This window comes from Castor canadensis, chromosome 14 (assembly GCF_047511655.1).
Source record: "Castor canadensis chromosome 14, mCasCan1.hap1v2, whole genome shotgun sequence".
NCBI classification, from domain to species: domain Eukaryota; kingdom Metazoa; phylum Chordata; class Mammalia; order Rodentia; family Castoridae; genus Castor; species Castor canadensis.
In genome coordinates this window covers 16263088-16281412 of record NC_133399.1, presented here as the reverse complement: position 1 = coordinate 16281412, position 18325 = coordinate 16263088, and the positions used below count along the sequence as shown (strand labels likewise).

At 47.6% G+C, this 18325-nt stretch overlaps 1 protein-coding gene across 5 annotated transcripts; it reads left to right on the top strand.

Moving 5' to 3' along the window:
* The first annotated feature begins 574 nt into the window (after positions 1-574).
* On the top strand, positions 575-13910 carry LOC109687420 (leukotriene-B4 omega-hydroxylase 3-like). 5 transcript variants are annotated; one of them, XM_074053857.1, is made up of 13 exons: positions 575-1066; positions 1524-1722; positions 4587-4731; positions 6512-6565; positions 6656-6783; positions 8701-8822; positions 9373-9643; positions 10753-10819; positions 11019-11148; positions 12515-12648; positions 12743-12807; positions 12941-13023; positions 13403-13910. In XM_074053857.1, exons 2-13 carry the CDS (start codon positions 1525-1527, stop codon positions 13578-13580), a joined length of 1575 nt encoding a protein of 524 aa, XP_073909958.1. In that variant the 5' UTR covers positions 575-1066; position 1524; the 3' UTR covers positions 13581-13910. The 5 variants fall into 5 exon arrangements, with proteins under 5 accessions (XP_073909958.1, XP_073909957.1, XP_020020894.1 ...); XM_074053856.1 differs by having other exon boundaries at positions 575-1106; XM_020165305.2 differs by having other exon boundaries at positions 576-1052; positions 13403-13909.
* The last annotated feature ends 4415 nt before the right edge of the window (positions 13911-18325 follow it).

Genomic DNA, 18325 nt, shown 5'->3' with positions numbered 1-18325 from the left:
TGACAATGATTACCTTAAAGTAGAGGCTTGAATTTAGGATATCTGATAAACAATTCTCTGTTAAAGGCAGAAACTTTATTCATGATCCTAAGATTAAGAATTTCATGCTGTACCGACTAAGCTAGCCCTTTGACAGAAAGGGCCCAATTTAGTTGACTCTCACAGTAGCTCTCTATTTTAAGGCTTTCTTTTTAAAACTGCCAATAAATGGGGAAAGATTTAAGTGGTTCTGGTGGGTTGGGCTAAGGTTATTGACAGTTAACTCTGCACATGCACTTAAACTAGCTCCTAGGTATTGTAATCACTTGCATGGATGTGATCAATATTCATATTTTATTTTACTTTTTTTAGCCTAAATTATAATTCATTTCATAGGATGGTAGTGATTATCTACTGTTAAAGACTGCTGTGCTTTTACCAGTCGTGTTCTTTTTTTTTTTTTAATTCATTCATTCACATATGCATACATTGTTTGGGTCATCTCTCCCAATATTCATATTTTAAGCAAAGGATTTTTATCTGAGAGGCAATGGAGGGCAGAATCACTCCAAGGGTTTTTTTTTTTTTTAAGCACTGGTTTGAACTCAGGGCCTCAAGCTTGCTAGGCAGGAGCTCTTACCTTTTGAGCCACAGAGCCAGCCCTTTTCTTGTGATGGCTTTTTTTCAAGATATTGTCTTATGAACTATTTGCCTGGGGCTGGCTTCAAACCTTGGATCTTACTGATCTCTGCCTGCTAGTTAGTTAGGATTACAGGTATGAGCCACCAGTGCCCTGGCAGCCCCAAGGCTTCTTGCCTTACAATTTACAAGTGCAAAGGATAACATTGGACTGTGATAAGGAGTTTAGCCTGAAATGCGCTGAGAAAAACTTACATGCTTGCCTCCCTTCCTGTCTGTGCTTAGAACCCTTCTGTATCTGGCTGGCCCTGCTCCTATATCTTGCCCCTCCTCTCCACCCCCAACTCCCTTACCACAGTCAGGACGGAGACCATCAGCCTGCAGAGGATTAGCTGGTCCAGCCAGCCCTGGTCCAGGCTCCCAGTGGTCTCCAGGTTAGAAGTCAGGGGTGAGGAAGTCCCAGAAGAGGGAAGAGGAGATTGTGGGGGGTGAGATGCTTCTGAGAGAAGGCGCAGGCTGGGGGAGGTGGGACTGGAGTGTCCTGGCCTGGAATGGGGAGGGCACTGCTCAAGGCTGGGGTGACTCTGGGGACCAGTTGGTCCAGGAGACTTGGTATCCAGGCACCCTTTGATTTAGGCAGGTCTGGACTCTATCCTTTTCCTTTTCTTCATCATCCTCCTTGTACTCCTCTTCCTTCTCCTCCTCTTCTTCATCCTTTCCTCCTCTTCTTTTTCCTGCTCCTCTTCCTCTTCCTCCTTCTCTCCTCTGTCACTACCTCTTCCCCTGGTTGCTCTGGGTCTCCCTTCCCCTCCCTCTCCCAGCACTCACAGTCCCTGCCTCTGACTGTTGTCCCTGGAGTCCCTGTCCCTCTCCTGGGCCTCAGGTGCTTACTCTCTGTCCTCCAGGATGCCACAGCTGAGCCTCTCCTGGCTGGGTCTGCGGTCGGTAGCAGCCTCCCCATGCCTGTTCCTGCTGCTGGTTGGGGCCTCCTGGCTCCTGGCTCGTGTCCTGACCTGGATCTACACTTTTTATGAAAACTCTCGTCGCCTCCAATGTTTCCCTCAGCCCCCCAAACGGAACTGGCTCTTGGGTCACCTGGGTATGGTGAGTGACAGCTGGATGGGTCTGGGAAGTCAGGATGGATGGACTTCTGAGGGGCCAGGGAGTTGGAGGTACTGTGTGGGCTGTAGTCCTTGTCATGCCATCCCAAGCCTTTTTCCCATTCCTGTCCTCCCAACCCCTAGTCGACTTTGGGTTCATTTTTATCCTACTTCCCCACATGGGTGCAGCCGTGAGGGGATCCCAAGGCAGGCTACTCAGAGCGAGGACCTAGGGTGTGCCCACATTTTCCACTGCTGGACTTCAGGCCTTCTGAGGTTTCACTGGGAGGGTATTAGAAAGAGAGATTTCCCCAGTGGAAGAGAGGAACTCTCTATTGGGTTTTCCAAGCTCACCATGATCCCCCAAGCACTTAAAAGAATACCTGAATGAATTTTTCAGTAGCTCATGAAGGGGACATACAAGGCAGCAGGACAGCAGAGATTTATGAGGCAGAGAAAGATAAAGCAAGGTGTATGAAAAGAGGGAGAATGAGCTAGCAGTTCCTTGTGACAAGGCTGTCAGAAGGTAGGAGCAGAGGGCTCAATGGTGGTCTTTGTCCAAAAGTATTTATGTCCTGTAACTGGGCTGGGGGGTTCCAGTTCAGAATCATTCATCTGGATGTATGGTTACCTAACAAGTTCCTAATTGTCCTGCTTTGCTACTGTCACTCAAGTCTGGAGACAAAGGGACTAGGTTGGCAGCACATCAAAAACAGGTCTTGTGACATGAGCATGTAGGTCTGTACATTGATTCAACTTACTGCTGTTCCAGTGATTTCTCACCCTTTATCCTGATTCTTTCCAGCTACTGAACCCGGAGTCGTTTTTGATATATTTTCTAATTTACCTGTCATCTTATAACTTAGCTATCCTACCTCAGGGGGGTGCTGTCCAGTGTCTGCTCCCTACCTGGACATTTCTTTGTGTCAGTGCATCTCTGGGCTTCTGGTTTTCCACAAGAATGATATTTAACCTCCTTCCACCACACACATATGTGGGGCATAGTTGGGCCAGAAGAGAGATATGGATCTCTCCTCTGTCCTGAGTCACTCCATCTCTTCCCCTAAGATATACCAGTGAGTCCTCTTACTCAACCTGGATAACACCTGCTCTGTGACTAACCCTGCCAGAAGCCATTATTTCTGATGTTACTGGGGTTTGAACTCAGGGCCTTATGCTTGCTGGGCAGGTGCTCTATCTCTGGAGCCACTCCACCAGCCCCAGAAGCTATTCTTGACATTACCATTTACTCCTCATCTTGACCTTGGATTTAGATCTGCGCCTGCTTTTGGTGATGTAGCAGCCTTGGTTGCTTCACTTGCTGAGGGTATAGTTGACTGGAGTGTGTACAAGATTCATTGAGACCAGGGTCAGGATGCTCTACCTTAGTCTGGTGAGCAGCAGGTGCTCCCAGTGGCAACCATCCCATTGATAGAGAGTAAGAGGTCACTACTGATCACCTGGGTTCTGGTGAGGCTGGAAGTTCCCGAGTGTGCAAACCCTTCTTCACAGAAGGAACTTGAGGCATGAAAGGATGTGGGACAAGACAGGGACAAGTTCTGAGGCCACACTGCTGGCCTACAAACCCTATCTGTGTCAATTTCCTCCTGTGACTGCCTCCAGTGCTGGAACCACTGCCTGGATGAAAAATTCTCCTGGGCCAAGGTAGGCATGTCAGGGTAAGACTGCATGAGTTTTCCAGCAACTCCAGGATGCACACCCTTGGGATTTGGAGATGGGAGAAAGAGAGAGAGCAAGAGAGAGAGAGAGAGAAAGAGAGAGAAAGAGAGAAGAGATATGTGGGCGCAGGTATGCAATGCTTAGTAATGATGACACATTCTGGGAAACTCATGGGCAATGATTTTGTTGTGCAAATATCTAAGAGTGCATTTATACAAACTACGCTGGTGTAGCCCACTACACATCTAAGCTCTGCATTATCACCTACTGTTCCTTGTTTGCAAACCTGTACACTACGTTACTGTTGTGAATGTTGGAGGCAATTGTAACACTACGGTATTTGTTTATCTAGATGTATATAAGCATAGAAAAAAGTATAAAAATACTAGATGATAGGAATTTTTCAGCTTCTTTATATTCTTTTTTCTTTCTTTCTTTCTTTTTTTGAGGCAGTGTCTTGCTTTGTAGCACAGTTTGGACTCAGACTCACAATCCTCCTGCTTTGATCCCAAGTACTGGGATTACAGGTGGGTGCCACCATGCCCAGCTTAGCTCTTTTGTTGTTCTAATGGGTCTAAGGTCATATGTGTGGTGTATTCTTGACAGAAATGTCATTAAGCAGTACATGACCTTATATATATTTATATACATACACATACACGCATACATATCTACACAAGACACATAAATATGGAGAGAGGGTTGGGATATGTTTATTTTGAGGATTGGCTTTTGTACTTATGGAGACTGAGACATCCCACAATATACCATCTGGAAGCTGGAGAATCAGGGAAGCTGGTGATGCAATGAATTCAGTGTGACATCAAAGGTCTGAGATCTGGGGCTGAGGAGGGGCTGCTGGTGTAAGTGCTGGAGTCCAAAGGCTCAAGGACAGTGTTCTGATGTGTGAGGACAGGAAAAGGTGGATGTCCCAGCTGCAGAAGTGAGAGCCAATTTGCCTCTCCTCTGTCTTTTTATCTTATCTGAGTCTTCAATGCATTAGATAATGCTAGCCACCTATGGAGGGTGGACCTTCCTACTCAGTTGCCTGATGCAAATGCCCATCCCTTTTCCTGGACTCATGCAGCAGTGATGTTTTACCAGCCATGTGGGTGTTTTTTTCATCCCAGCCAGGTTGACACCTGTAATGAACCATCTCAAGAGGGGAACACCTTGTATTTTTTGCAGGTACCACCTACGGAGCAGGGCCTGAAAAAAGTGTCTGAGCTAGTGGTCACCTACCCTCAGATCTATATGACATGGATGGGCCCCATTTTCCCCATCATCAATTTGTGCCACCCCGACATCGTCCGATCTGTCCTCAGTGCCTCAGGTACCCATGCTGGCGGAGGGCACCATGGTACAACTTGCAGTAAACACCCCATACTTCTGTTCAACTCCGGCAGGAACCTGAACCCCTCCTTTCTTCTTCTCTCTCAGTCTTCACCATCTTTCCTTCATGTTTTCATTAGCTCCCTTTCCACATTTTCCTTCCACTGCTATCATCCCTCACCCTCATCCTTGGACATTCCAGGCTGAGCTGGGGAATCAGCTCATGTTGAGATCATTGCAACATCCTTCAGGGCAGATCCCTAGCTCTCTGTTGGATGCCAAATTCTTTCAGTTGTGAGTGTGGAAACTCATCCTGGTGTAGTCTAAGCACAGAAAGGGAATCTACTGACTACTGACCAAGGTAGATGGTCTTTAGGGACAGCTGTCTCCAGGTGTCAAAGAATGACTTTGTAGTCTGTCTCCTTCTGTTGGTTCTACCTTCCTGTGTACAACTTTCCCTTTCAAGGCAGCCTTTTCCTCCAGATCTCATGATGACTCACAGAAGTTCAATTCCATGGGAAATCTCACCTTTCCCATGAATGGCCTGTGATTTATTTTATTTGTCCTGGCATGAATGATCGGCCAAGATTTCTATTCAACCTCTTTCACTTTGATTGCCAAGTGTTGGCAGGCATGGTGCTTTCAGTGCCATTGTTTTGGGATACACAACCAGTGGAATGATAAGAACCCAGGCTATGGAGTCAGAAGGATCCAGGATCAGGTCTCAGGCAGACCACCCACTATTTGGGAAATTATAGGCAAGTGACTTCATTCCTTAGAGTCTTGAGCTCTTTATCTGGAAAATGGGATGAAAGAGACCCTAGGAATGTGGAGTTTGGGACTCAAATGGGGAAGGAATTCTTGTGTCCCTGTAACTGAGGGACCTGGAAGATTGTGTTTTGAAGGTGTTGGGAGGGAGCCCAGCACCTGATTGTCACCTAGGATCTTATGACCATGGTTATGTTTGAGGCTCATCTGGGACCATGGACATTTGGGGTGTGTCAGGGTGTGTCTGGTTATTGTCTGAGTGACTGTTTGTGTTTGTCTTTACCTCCTGTTGGTTGAATCTGAACACTGGTTGGGGCTTGTCTTAGGTCTGGGACTCACGGTCCCTCTTAGAAATGACTTATACCTTATTTGATCTTGTTTAAAGCAGGCCTTAGGATATATCTGGGTAATATCTGATGCCTAGTAGCGTCGAAACTGGGCCACATCTGGAAAGTTATTGAGACTCTTTTCTTTGGTGCTACTGGTGATTGAACTCAGGGCTTTGTGCTTTGTAGATAAGCACTCTAAATGAGACCATTTTGAAATCTGAGTTGGGGCCTGTCTATGGAGTACACTGTGATCTGTCAGGCAACGTCTAGTTCATATCCGAGTGCTATATCAGGACAGGTCACATATGTTGTGGGCTTGTCAACCCAAATTTATCAATGTCACAAGTCCCAGGTGTATTTCTGTAGATGTCAGAGTGCTGTGGTGTTCATGGTGTCCTAGATCTCTGTAAATGTCTGTAGAGTGGGGTGCTGTACTCAGTGGGGCAGACCATGTAAAAGTCATGCCAGGGCGTGCTGGTGAGTGTTGTCCCATGTCAGGTTGTGCCTTGGCTCTACTAGTTGCTACAGCCTGGTCTCCTCTCCTCTGGTCTCCCCGCCCCCTCCTGTGCTTGGCTTCCTTCCTGCTCTAGTAGGTTTGAATGGGGAACTGCAGACTACTGGTTCAGAGACCCCTCCCCCACACTACCCCACTCCATGTTCCCTAATGGTTCTCCCTCATGTCAGTTTCGGTGGTGCTCAAGAACACAGTCTTCTACAGCTTCTTGAAACCCTGGCTGGGTGAGTAACTGCAGGCGAAGGGGGCTGGGGACAGCCCTGGGGCCAGGGGTATGTACAGCTTTGTCCCACTGACCATGGCTACCTTACCAGGGGACGGGCTCCTGCTGAGTTCCGGTGACAAGTGGAGCTGTCACCGTCGCATGCTGACACCAGCCTTCCACTTCAACATCCTGAAGCCCTATGTGAAGATTTTCAATGACAGCACCAATGTCATGCATGTGAGTCCCTTGAACTCAGGGTCCCAGCTGCAGGGACACAGGTGACACCGACAGATCTGATTTATAGTCCTGGCTTTGGGGGAGTCACTGTGAGACAATTGCTGTTTCTCTGTGGGCCTCACTTTTCTCATTTGTAAGTGAGAACAGAAATCTATTTTGAGGGTGGTCCAGATGAGGTAATGGAATCACATCCCATGCACATGGTAAGTTTTCAGAAGGAGAGAGTTTCTACGTTTCTCTCATAGCTCTGTAAACTGAAGTTGGTAATGATGAAGATTGCATAGAAACTATCAATGAGCAACAAGACTCTTCCACACTCATTGGATTGGAGCAATAAGGGATGGTAGTTGCTGGCAAGGGTGGAGATCCATGGTCTGGTTCTTCTGGACTCTGGGATGGGTTCACTTATGGGATATGAGGGGCCGTGGGTCAGTGGGCTGCTTGGTTGATCCTGGTTCAGTTCTCTTACATGGTTGGGGCTTGGCCACCTTCAGGCTGATTTCAGATGTTAGCCTGGGAAGACTGGACTCTCCTCCACGTGATTCTCTCCCGTCGGAAGGCATCCTGGGACCATTCACATGGTAGAGATAGGGATCCATGGGACTGAGAGGAGGCTGAAATGCCTTTTGAAGTTTAGGTTTGATTGTAGTTACAGTCTCATCAATTTCCCCACATTGTGATGGGGTCAGAAGTCCAGCACAGAATCAAAATAGGCAGGGTAAATCAGGCTCTACCTCTTAATGGAAGGTGTTGAAAATCACCTTACATAGGGAATTAAGAATTGAGGAGAAAGATTTTTACTAAGGGCAGACGCTTTTTTTTTTTTTTCTGTACTTGCAAGCTGATAAGTTAGCTTCTTACCATTTCATGTGTTCTGTCAGAACATGAGATTCCTGGATCAGAGATAAAGGGAAGTGAGTTACTCAAGGGACAACCAGTAATATTATTGATTTTTCATTCTTTCCCAAAGTCATCCAAATTCCAAAGGAGGACCCAGCTGGGCTGCAATTGTTGCCTGCTCACTTAGGATATTGCATTACAGGGAAGGAGGCTTGACTTAGAGAATCTTCTTGCACAGCAAGCAGAAGCAAACCTGAGGGCTGCGGATGTAGCTCAGAGGTACAGCACTTGCCTTGCATGTGTAGGAAGGCCCGGAGTTTGACCCCCAGCCTCACAAGAAAACAGAAGCAAGACTATTTGTCTACTGTAATCGTCCCTCCTCCCTTGCTTTTTTTTCCCTCTGCAAATACAACTCTGAGAAATGGTCCCAGTGAAGAACATCCGGGAAGTGAATTCTTGGCATAATTAACAAGGATGCTCAAGCCCCATGAAAGAGCAGCAAGGGGACATTTTGAATTCAATTTATTACATTAAACATGATGAAAGATAACATTTATTGAATGCTACCCCTGTGCCAGAAGAGATGCCATGTACCAATTCCAAATATGCTGTGTCCCATTTAATTTGCATAACCCTGTGAGGAAGAGGTTATTTTTTGCCCTGTTATGGATGATGACTCTGAGGGTCAGATATATAAAGGAACTTGCCCATGTCTGTCCAGGTAGTGAGTTAAGAATGTAGGAGCAGGGGTTCCATCCTGGTTTATTACATACTAAAATAGGTCAACTTAACTGTTGCTCAAGATTTGACAAGAGTACTTGGCAGAGGGCAAAGATATAGTCAAGGGTGCACTGAACATGCCAGGAAGAGCTGGGACTTGGGCTCAGGGTTCCTGATCCTAGCCTTGGGTTTTCATTTGCTATAATAACAGCTTCTACTTGGTTATTCCTGGGATTGGGTACTTGGGGAAGAGGACAAGGAGGTACCAGGAGGCTGGTTCTGGTGAGTCCATCATGGTGGTTGGGTTGGGAAGAGACTCAGGGAGCCAAGACCCAGACTCAGTTCTTCCCTGGCCAGGCCAAGTGGCAGCATCTGATCTCCGAGGGCAAAAACCGTCTGGACATGTTTGAGCACATCAGCCTCATGACATTGGACAGTCTCCAGAAATGCATCTTCAGCTTCGAGAGCAACTGTCAGGAGTGAGTTCTTGCCTAGGGCATCAGAAACTGAGCCATGGAGGGGTAGAAGGGAGGGCTACAGGGACGGGAAAGTAAGGTTTTAACACATGGGCCTTTGAGGAACACTTCCAAAGTATAACGGAGAAGTGACTGTGTGATGGATATGGCAAGAGTTGAGTTCTGTGGAAAACTGACACTACATGGAGTTGACACTGGGACATGACACTGGGAGGGGGCTGGCCACAGACCACCTGGAAGAGAATGAAGTCTGGGCTGAGTAGACAATTTCAAGAAGGAGTTGGGGCTGGACTGGATGCTGGGTAGGAGGGGAAGGAAAGGAGTCTGATGTCTACACTATGCTTGGAGTGCCTAGGGCCACAGAGGCAGCTCACACAGATGCCATGCAGGGAGAGTCAAGCTCATGCCTCATTTCCACCAAATATTTGTGGGGCCATCTTTTTCTGGATGCTCCATATCCTGGTGGGAGCTGGCAACCAGCTGCTGCTCTGAGGTGTTCCTTGACTTCAGGGATGTTAAGTGGTTGCTTCTTTTTTATGTCCTCATCCTGCAGGAAGCCCAGTGAATATATTGCCACCATCTTAGAGCTCAGTGCCCTTGTGGCCAAAAGGAACCACCAGCTGTTTCTGCACATGGACTTCCTGTACCAGCTCACCCCCAATGGACAGCGCTTCCGTAAAGCCTGCCGCCTGGTGCATAAATTCACAGATGCTGTCATCCAGGAACGACACCGTACCCTCCCTGATGAGGGTCTTGATGACTTCCTCCTGGCCAAGACCAAGACCAAGACATTGGACTTCATTGATGTGCTGCTACTGACCAAGGTGGGCTTCTCAAGAGGTGAAATTATGTAATTAGCTTTTGTTGCCCAGATAGTTTTCACTATGTCACCATGGCTGATCCTAAGCTCTTGGGCTGAAAAGATCCTCCTGTCTCAGATTCCCAATTACTGGTATGTGCCACAAGCCTAACTTTAAGAGGTGAAGTGGATCTTGATATCAATCTCAGGAGAAATGTCAGGGTAGATGATACAACTTTGCATGTATTCAGGAATAACTTGAGATTTCAAGTTATTCAGAGAAATTATTAGAGCAGGTGAGGAAAAAGCCGAGATGGGCATGGTTTAGAGATTATGCTGGAATGACATCAGATGGGGACTGCTAAATCTGGGCCAGAGGTTTTACTCCCTTTCAAGTTAATGTTAGCGTGTTGCAGTATTTGTATCTCTATGTACTTTCACAGCTGCAACAAACTCCGTGATCACAGCAGTTCATTTATCACTCATGGCAACAGCAGCAGCCAGAGAGGAGTGTTGCACTGGCTTCCCATTCCCAGCAGCCCCTCCCTGGATGACCAGTGCTTTTCCTTGTATGTGCAGCAGGCTTTTCTTCCCAGGTGAAAGGCATGTACCTTATGCGTCTAGGAGGTTATGTAAAATAGGTACAGATCTGCCTCTTCTTCTCCTCTGAAGGGAGAAGATGGGGAGGGAGAGAGAACTTTGGGATATAAACAGCCTCTGTCCAATGCAGAGGTAATGTCTGTGTGCCTGAAAACCACATGTCTCCAGGGAAGATAAGAGTCTCTGGATTTACAACCTGAGAATGGGAACAAATGTCATTGAAGAAATGATTAATCAGTAACTTCCAATGTAAATTTCTATTCAGTCATTTTGTAACTCTGATTGCTAGTAATTTTTTTCTCAGATTCCCCCATCGTATGGAAACATGATTTCTTGAACCAAGTACAAAACAGGTGACTAGAAAACCAGGTTAGGAATCTATAGGGTGAGGACTCTGGTGATCAGGACCAAGAGAAGACTATTGATACAAATGGGCTTGGGTTTTGGATGGAGGATGGATCTTCAGAGATTGTCTAAGGTTAGATCAGTAGCCCACAATACTGGTTTGATTTGTGGAGTCTGCCTTCTCTCCAGGATGAAGATGGAAAGACATTGTCAGATGAGGACATAAGAGCAGAAGTCGACACTTTCATGTTTGGGGGTGAGGGTCACAGTGTTGCTTTAGAGAGGGGGCAAGGACCTCTCCATCCCAGGGGTGTGGTGGATGGGCCCTCCATCACCTCATTCTGCTCTACTTCCCTTTTCCCCATCCTGCCTGGGGTCCTCATTGCCTGGGAGCTGTCCACCCACTCTGGGGTTGAAGCAGCCCAGCGACCCAAGCCTGCCTGGCTGCCCTTCAGGCCATGACACCACAGCCAGTGGTCTCTCCTGGATCTTGTACAACCTGGCGAGGCACCCAGAATACCAGGAGCGCTGCCGGCAGGAGGTACAGGAGCTCCTGAGGGACCGGGACCCTGAAGAGATCGAATGGTGAGTGCAGGTCCTGGTGGCCTGTTCTCCAGCCCCTCCCATTGGCTCTGCTCCCAGGTGGGGAAGGGAAATGGTTTTTACCTGATTCTTTCATTATTATTTTGTGGGAATAGGAACCAAGTTCAAAGGCAGATCTACTACTCAACCTGTCTAGCAATGGGAGGTTATTGAGTAAATAAACCCCCCTTCTCTCCATTCTTTCTCTCTCAATTAGCATTTTTCAGATGTCTTCACTCCCTGAATGTTTATCTCCTGCATCCCAATTCCTTACACTTCTGTCCAATCCAGGGATGCATAGGGGACTCCTGGGTGTAAAAGTCACCTTTTCTGTCATCCAGAACCTCTGTGTCATTGATCCATCCAGGCTCATTCAGCAAATATGTCCACACTGCCTTCCTACCCCCAATTCTATGCTCAGCCCATTCTGTGCTCTGGAGACCTGGGAAAAATTCAGTCCAGAGACTTGCCTTCCACAAGAGCCTAGGTTAGTGGAAGATCAGGTCCAGGTCAGGACTCTCCTAGGACACACTGGCCAGGATGGGGTTGAGAGAAAAAGATACAAGGCTAGGTGTAAAGAAAGTGTTTCAGCTGAGATCCTGAATGATGCTCAGGAGATATTTGTGTGCAGTTGGGCAACAGTGATGGAGATCAAAAAGAACGTCTGGGCCAAGGGAGCAGAGAGAGAAGGAGGAGGAGGAGCAAAGAGAAGACAGTAAAGAAAATGAGAGGAGAGAAAAAGAGATGGTTTGTATGGCCAGTGGGAGAGAGAGGCATACAGAGATGGAGAAAGAAAAGGCTTGGGAGTATAGGAGGGAGAGAGAAATAGAGAGAGAGAGGGAAACAGAGGTAGAGAGGATGATAGAGAAGAACAAATCCATTAGATCTGTTTATTTTGTTTCTTTCTTGTTGCATTTGATTTTTTCTGTCTGGGCATAAGGAATATTTATTTTTATACAAAATTTTAAACTTTTAAATGGCGGGTGTTTGGATGTTGCCATTGCCTCAGAAAAAGCATCTAAAGACAGCTGGCTAAATTGTTTCAAAATCTCTGTTTTTCTGATTCTCACATGTTTTATCCATCTGAAGCTTATTTTATTAGAGGGAGAAAAGGTTAGTAGGCGCCATGGTGCTGTAATTATGACTGTAATCCTAGCTACTCAGGAGGCAGAGATCAGGAGGATCATGGTTCAAAGCCAGCACAGCCAAATAGTTCACGAGACTCTATCTCAAATATATCTAACACAAAAAATGCTGGCGGAGTGGCTCAAGGTGAAGGTCCTGAGTTCAAGCCCCAGTACCACAAAAAAGTAAAAGAGAAAAGATTTTGTTCCTTGGATGCTTGTTAAAGGGTTGAGGGTTTCCTTAGGGACGACCTGGCCCAGTTGCCATTCCTGACCATGTGCATCAAGGAGAGTCTGCGGCTGCATCCGCCGGTCACGGCCATCTCGCGTTGCTGTAGCCAGGACGTCGCGCTCTCTGATGGCCGGGTCATCCCCAAAGGTGCCGCAGCCTAAGGGGTAGGGGCCTCCTGGGCAGAAAGCAGGGTCCATCATGCAGTGGGGCCTTGAGCTGACAGCACCCTCCTCTCTCACAGGTGTTATCTGCATCATCAATATTTTCGGGGTCCATCACAACCCAGCAGTGTGGCCGGATCCTGAGGTGCTCTCTCCCCTAGTTCTTGTCCACCACAGGTGGCAGGAATCAGCCCTTCCCCTCCCCCAGCACAGGCACACCTGTCTCTCCCTAGCTGTGCTGGAGACCCCACCCAGCAGCCTTGTCTCCTCTCCTGCAGGTCTATGACCCCTTCCGCTTTGACCCAGACAACATTAAGAACAGGTCACCTATGGCTTTTATTCCCTTTGCAGCAGGGCCCAGGTGAGGAAGGGGAGGGTTTGGTGATAGGGCGGAGGTCTGGGTTGATAGTGGACAAAGAGTGGTGGGGGATGGGATGGTCCGTGTCCCAGGTGTCCTGTCTGCCTCACCTACGCAGGTTCTGGCAAAGGTTTGGAGAATGGGGCTGGGTAAGACCAGAGCGGTCCGTGAGGCGCTCAGAGCCGCTCCCCACCTGCTGCTATGAGTTGGGGACTGGGGTCTGCTGGGTCAAGCTTGGGGACACGGGCGCCCACAATGGGTCCTAGAACGTTAGACCCTCGCCGCCCCTAGGGCTGGTCAGGTGGGACGGTGTCCCGGGCTTGGGTCGGTGCCTTGGGGTCCGAGTGGGGTCCCGGGCAGTCAGATCTCCCACCGTCCACAGGAACTGCATCGGACAGACGTTCGCCATGAGCGAGATGAAGGTGGCGCTGGCGCTGACGCTGCTGCGCTTCCGCGTGCTGCCCGACCACGCGGAGCCGCGCAGGAAGCCTGAGCTGATCCTGCGCGCAGAGGGCGGGCTGTGGCTGCGGGTGGAGCCGCTGCGCGCGGGCGCTCGGTGACCACAGCCTGCGGGACCCCACCGTGGGCACCCACCCACCATGCAGCTTCCCAGGGATAAGACCACGCTGTCACCTGCGTCTGCCCTCCGACCTCAAACCCCACCCACCCACCATGCAGATTCCCTGGGATAAAACTGTGCTGTTGTTACAAGTGTGTGTGTGTGTGTGTGTGTGTCTGTCTGTCCTGGGACCTCTCACTTCACCCACCCACCAAGCAGATTTCCAGGGACAAGACCTTGCAGTCTTGTGTCTGGCCTGGGACCCCTGACCTCACCCATCCAACATGCAGCTTCTCAGGAATAAAACTGTGTTGTCACCAGTGCCTTAACCTCACTGAGCGCCGGGAGGGAGCGCTGGGGGAACTGTTGGGATGCTAGGGTGGGCATGGGTCAGGGGAGGGGGAACTGATGTCTCTGAGCCAAAGATCCTGACTGCATCTGGGTGGCCACAACACCCCACATTGATGATGAGTGTTTTCCCTCCACCCTGCCCCTGCCCCCACCAATCACAAGCATGGACTTTATCCTGTAGGTGACAGGCAGCATGGGAGGTGTTTGTGCACAGAGGGACCAGGATTAGGGGCAGAGTTGAGACTTCATTGTGGAAACAAACCTTGGTTGCACTACAACTTGCACTACCCTGATCTCTAAACTGATTCCCTAATATACCGGTATTTTTTAACCTCAGCTTTCTTCATTCTTATTGTGGTTACTAAATTAGTGTGTTGATTAAACATAACAAGTGGGATTTTTGGACCTCATAAAGCTAAAAAGCTTCTGTTCATTAAAAGAAATGGTCTCTAAACTGAAGAGAACACCCACAGAGTGGGAGAAAATATTTGCCAACTATACATCAGACAAAGAACTGATAACCAGAATATATAGGGAACTTAAAAAACTAAATTCTCTCAAAACTAATGAACCAATAAAGAAATGGGCAAGTGAACTAAACAGAACTTTCTCAAAAGAAGAAATTCAAATGGCCAGAAAACACATGAAAAAATGCTCACCATCTCTAGCAATAAAGGAAATGTAAATTAAAACCACGCTAAGATTCCACCTCACCCCTGTTAGAATAGCCATCATCAGCAACACCACCAACAACAGATGTTGGCGAGGATGCAGGGAAAAAGGAACCCTCTTACACTGTTGGTGGGAATGTAGACTAGTACAACCACTCTGGAAAAAAATTTGGAGGCTACTTAAAAAGCTAGACATTGATCTACCATTTGATCCAGCAATACCACTCTTGGGGATATACCCAAAAGACTGTGACACAGGTTACTCCAGAGGCACCTGCACACCCATGTTTATTGAGGCACTATTCACAATAGCCAAGTTATGGAAACAGCCAAGATGCCCCACCACTGACGAATGGATTAAGAAAATGTGGTATCTATACACAATGGAATTTTATGCAGCCATGAAGAAGAACGAAATGTTATCATTCGCTGGTAAATGGATGGAATTGGAGAACATCATTCTGAGTGAGGTTAGCCTGGCCCAAAAGACCAAAAATTGTATGTTCTCCCTCATATGTGGACATTAGATCAAGGGCAAACACAACAAGGGGATTGGACTATGAGCACATGATAAAAGCGAGAGCAAACAAGGAAGGGGTGAGGATAGGTAAGACACCTAAAAAACTAGCTAGCATTTGTTGCCCTTAACGCAGAGAAACTAAAGCAGATACCTTAAAGCAACTGAGGTCAATAGGAAAAGGGGAACAGGTACTAGAGAAAAGGTTAGATCAAAAAGAATTAACCTAGAAGGTAACACCCACGCACAGGAAATCAATGTGAGTCAATGCCCTGTATAGCTCTCCTTATCTCAACCAGCAAAAACCCTTGTTCCTTCCTATTATTGCTTATACTCTCTCTACAACAAAATTAGAAATAAGGGCAAAATATTTTCTGCTGGGTATTGGAGGGGGAGGGAGGGGGCGGAGTGGGTGGTAAGGGAGGGGGTGGGGGCAGGGGGGAGAAATGAACCAAGCCTTGTATACACATATGAATAATAAAAGAAAAAGGAAAAAAAAAAAACAAGTGGGATTTTTTTGAGTTGGGCTGCTTTTGAGTTGGGTTCTTGCTATGTAGCCCAGCGCTGGGTCAAACTCCTGGGCTTAGGTGATCCTCCTGTTTCAGTCTTTTGGGTTGCTGAGACCAGCAATTGTGTGACACCTCACTGAGGCAGTCCTTGCTATTTTATAGTGTCTGATGTATTTCTTAGATTTTCTGTAATATTTGTTCATTTTCACTCATGGGGTCACTATCTTTGTGTTGTTAATGTCTTTGCATAGGTATCACCTGTCCTATTTGAGAGGATATTTGTAGAATGTTATTAAGACAATTTTCTATGAAGTGGAGTCCATGAAACCCTGTTCTTTTTTTTTTTTTTGGTGGTAGTGTGGTTTGAACTCAGGGCCTCAGGCTTGCTAGGCAGGTGCTCTACCACTTGAATCGCTCGGCCAACCCTTTTCTCGTAATGTTTCAAGATAGGGTCTCAAGAACTGTTTTCCCAGACTGGCTTCAAACCACAATCATCATGATATCTGCCTCCTGAGTAGCTGGGATGATAGGCGTGAGCCACCAGCACCTAAGTGTGGATTGATTTTCGTGTACTGACCAGGTGGTATCTGTCCCATTGGATTACTAATAATGACATTTCCTTTCTCACAGCAATCCACCCCTTGGCCTCAGTTTCTCACAAGCTCATTCTCCATTCTTTGCTTCAAGATGGAACAAACTGTTCCATAGTCTTCTCTTTTTGGGGTGTTCAATGTCTCCTCCCCCACTCCAAACAGGCTTTGAGATTCCGTCAAGGATCATAGTGGTGAATGAATGAGAGAGAGAGAGAGAGAGAGAGAGAGAGAGAGAGAAAGAGAAAAGTGTGGGTCCCTAAGTCTGTTTACAGTGGGGCCTGTTCACAGTGGGAGCGTGGAGGATGCTCTCTCTGCTGGAAGGTATGGGAACAGCAGGCTCCCAGGAGTCTGGCCATTAGTTGAAGCCTGTGTATATGAGGGGTTGTGCTGGGGATTCTGGAGGAGGGAACATGACACCCCGCTGAGACTCTAGGACCAGCCACTTGATGACCTGTCCGGCTCTGTTGAAAGGGGGTAGTTAGAATAGAGGGAAGTTTGAGGTGTCCCTAACGCCCTACCAAATCAAGGGTATTGTCTTCTCCAGCTCTTCTCAGCTGATCTGCCAGGAGTCTGATTCTTCAAGTCCCCTCACCTGAGACCACCCCACAGAGCAATTCTGGACATAATCCAGGAGGCCAGGAGGGAACATGTGATTTATTGCATGGCGTCTCTTGAGTTTTGAGCAGGAGCAAGGTGGTGATCAAAGGGCCTCAAAATGTTTCCTTTCTGGGGAAGTCACATCTCCTGAGATCCTACCTGTATAAATGTCCCTGTACTAATACAGCATTGTCCCCATCAAATGGGGTAGGGAAAGCAGCATGGAAGGAAGGATTTTTGTGCTCAGGGTTCGACAGACCTGGATTCCTTTGAGCTTTGCAATTTAGACAAAGTCTCACCATCTCTGAGCCTCAGTCTGCTTTTCTGTTAAATGGGCACCTTCCCTGCCATTACTTGGGTCTCCACCCAATCCCCAGAGCTCTGACCCAGAGAGCTGAGAGAGAGTAGTGGGAAACTATAGACCTGTGATGGAGGTTGACATTGGGTAATAAGCAGGCACAGTTTAAGTAGGGGATCCAGCACATAGTAGGCAAGCTTTATGTAGAGGAGGCAGTGCACAGTGGCTACATAAATGTACAACAGGCAGCATGGAGCAGATGCACTTATTTAGAGCAGGTGGTATTCAGTAGGAACACCATGTAGAGCAGGTGGCACGTAGCAAAACACTTTATGTGGAGCAGTTGACATTCAGTATATAAGTTTTATGTTAGCAGGTGGCACACAGTAGGTGCACTTTATGGAGAGAATGGCATTCATCAGACATTTATTTAGAGGAGGTGGCATTCAGTAGGCACACTATGTAGAGCAGGTGGCTCTCAGCAAGCACATTTATGCTAGAGCAGGTGGCACACAGTAGGTACACTTTAGTTACAGCAGCAGCATGCAGTAGACAGGCTTTATGTAGAGTACCAGGCCTTCAGTACACAGGGCCCTTGGCAGGCAATGTACATGCTTTATGAGAAGCACACAGTAGGCATGTTTTATGGAGAGAAGTACTTTCCCTACCATCTTTTGCACAGAACAGAGGCCTGGCTCACAGCAGCTCTGGTAGTATTTGCTGAGCATTCCTTCACTCCCTCTTTTTGGGGCTCTCTTCTCTATGGAGCCCTCCTCTGTCTCCCTCTAAGGCTCTCATTAGACATCCCATTTACTACAAGGGAAGACTGAGCCCAGGAGGTACTGCTTTGCTCAGTCAGAGAAGGTTGTGGCCAAATGAGATTCCACTCAGGAACACTTGACTTTGCCGTCCCCTTTGCCTTCCTGTGCTCATACTCTGCCTAGTACCTCTCTGGGTCTCCCTACCTGCACCTTCTCTTCTCCCTCCACCTCTCAGCTCTACTAGAGCCCTCCAGATGTGCTGCTCTAGCTGGGCTCTTTATCTATTGAATTTGTCCTGAGAAATCCTCTGCAAGCCCAGATTCTCTCTTCCTGAAATTCATGTCTCACCTGGGTCCTGGGCTGCTCAGAGGCAGGACTTGAACCCTTGCTACACTGAGCAGCTGATGGACAGAGGCTCAAATCCCAGAGCCTCCTAATTCTGCAGGAGA

Excerpts from the sequence above, each read along its gene's own strand:
- LOC109687420 (XM_074053857.1), top strand. The coding sequence starts at position 1,525 with ATGCCACAGCTGAGCCTCTCCTGGCTGGGTCTGCGGTCGGTAGCAGCC. Across the intron at positions 4,732-6,511 it reads ATCTGTCCTCAGTGCCTCAG|TTTCGGTGGTGCTCAAGAAC; the intron begins GTACCCATGCTG and ends CCCTCATGTCAG. Across the intron at positions 8,823-9,372 it reads TTCGAGAGCAACTGTCAGGA|GAAGCCCAGTGAATATATTG; the intron begins GTGAGTTCTTGC and ends CTCATCCTGCAG.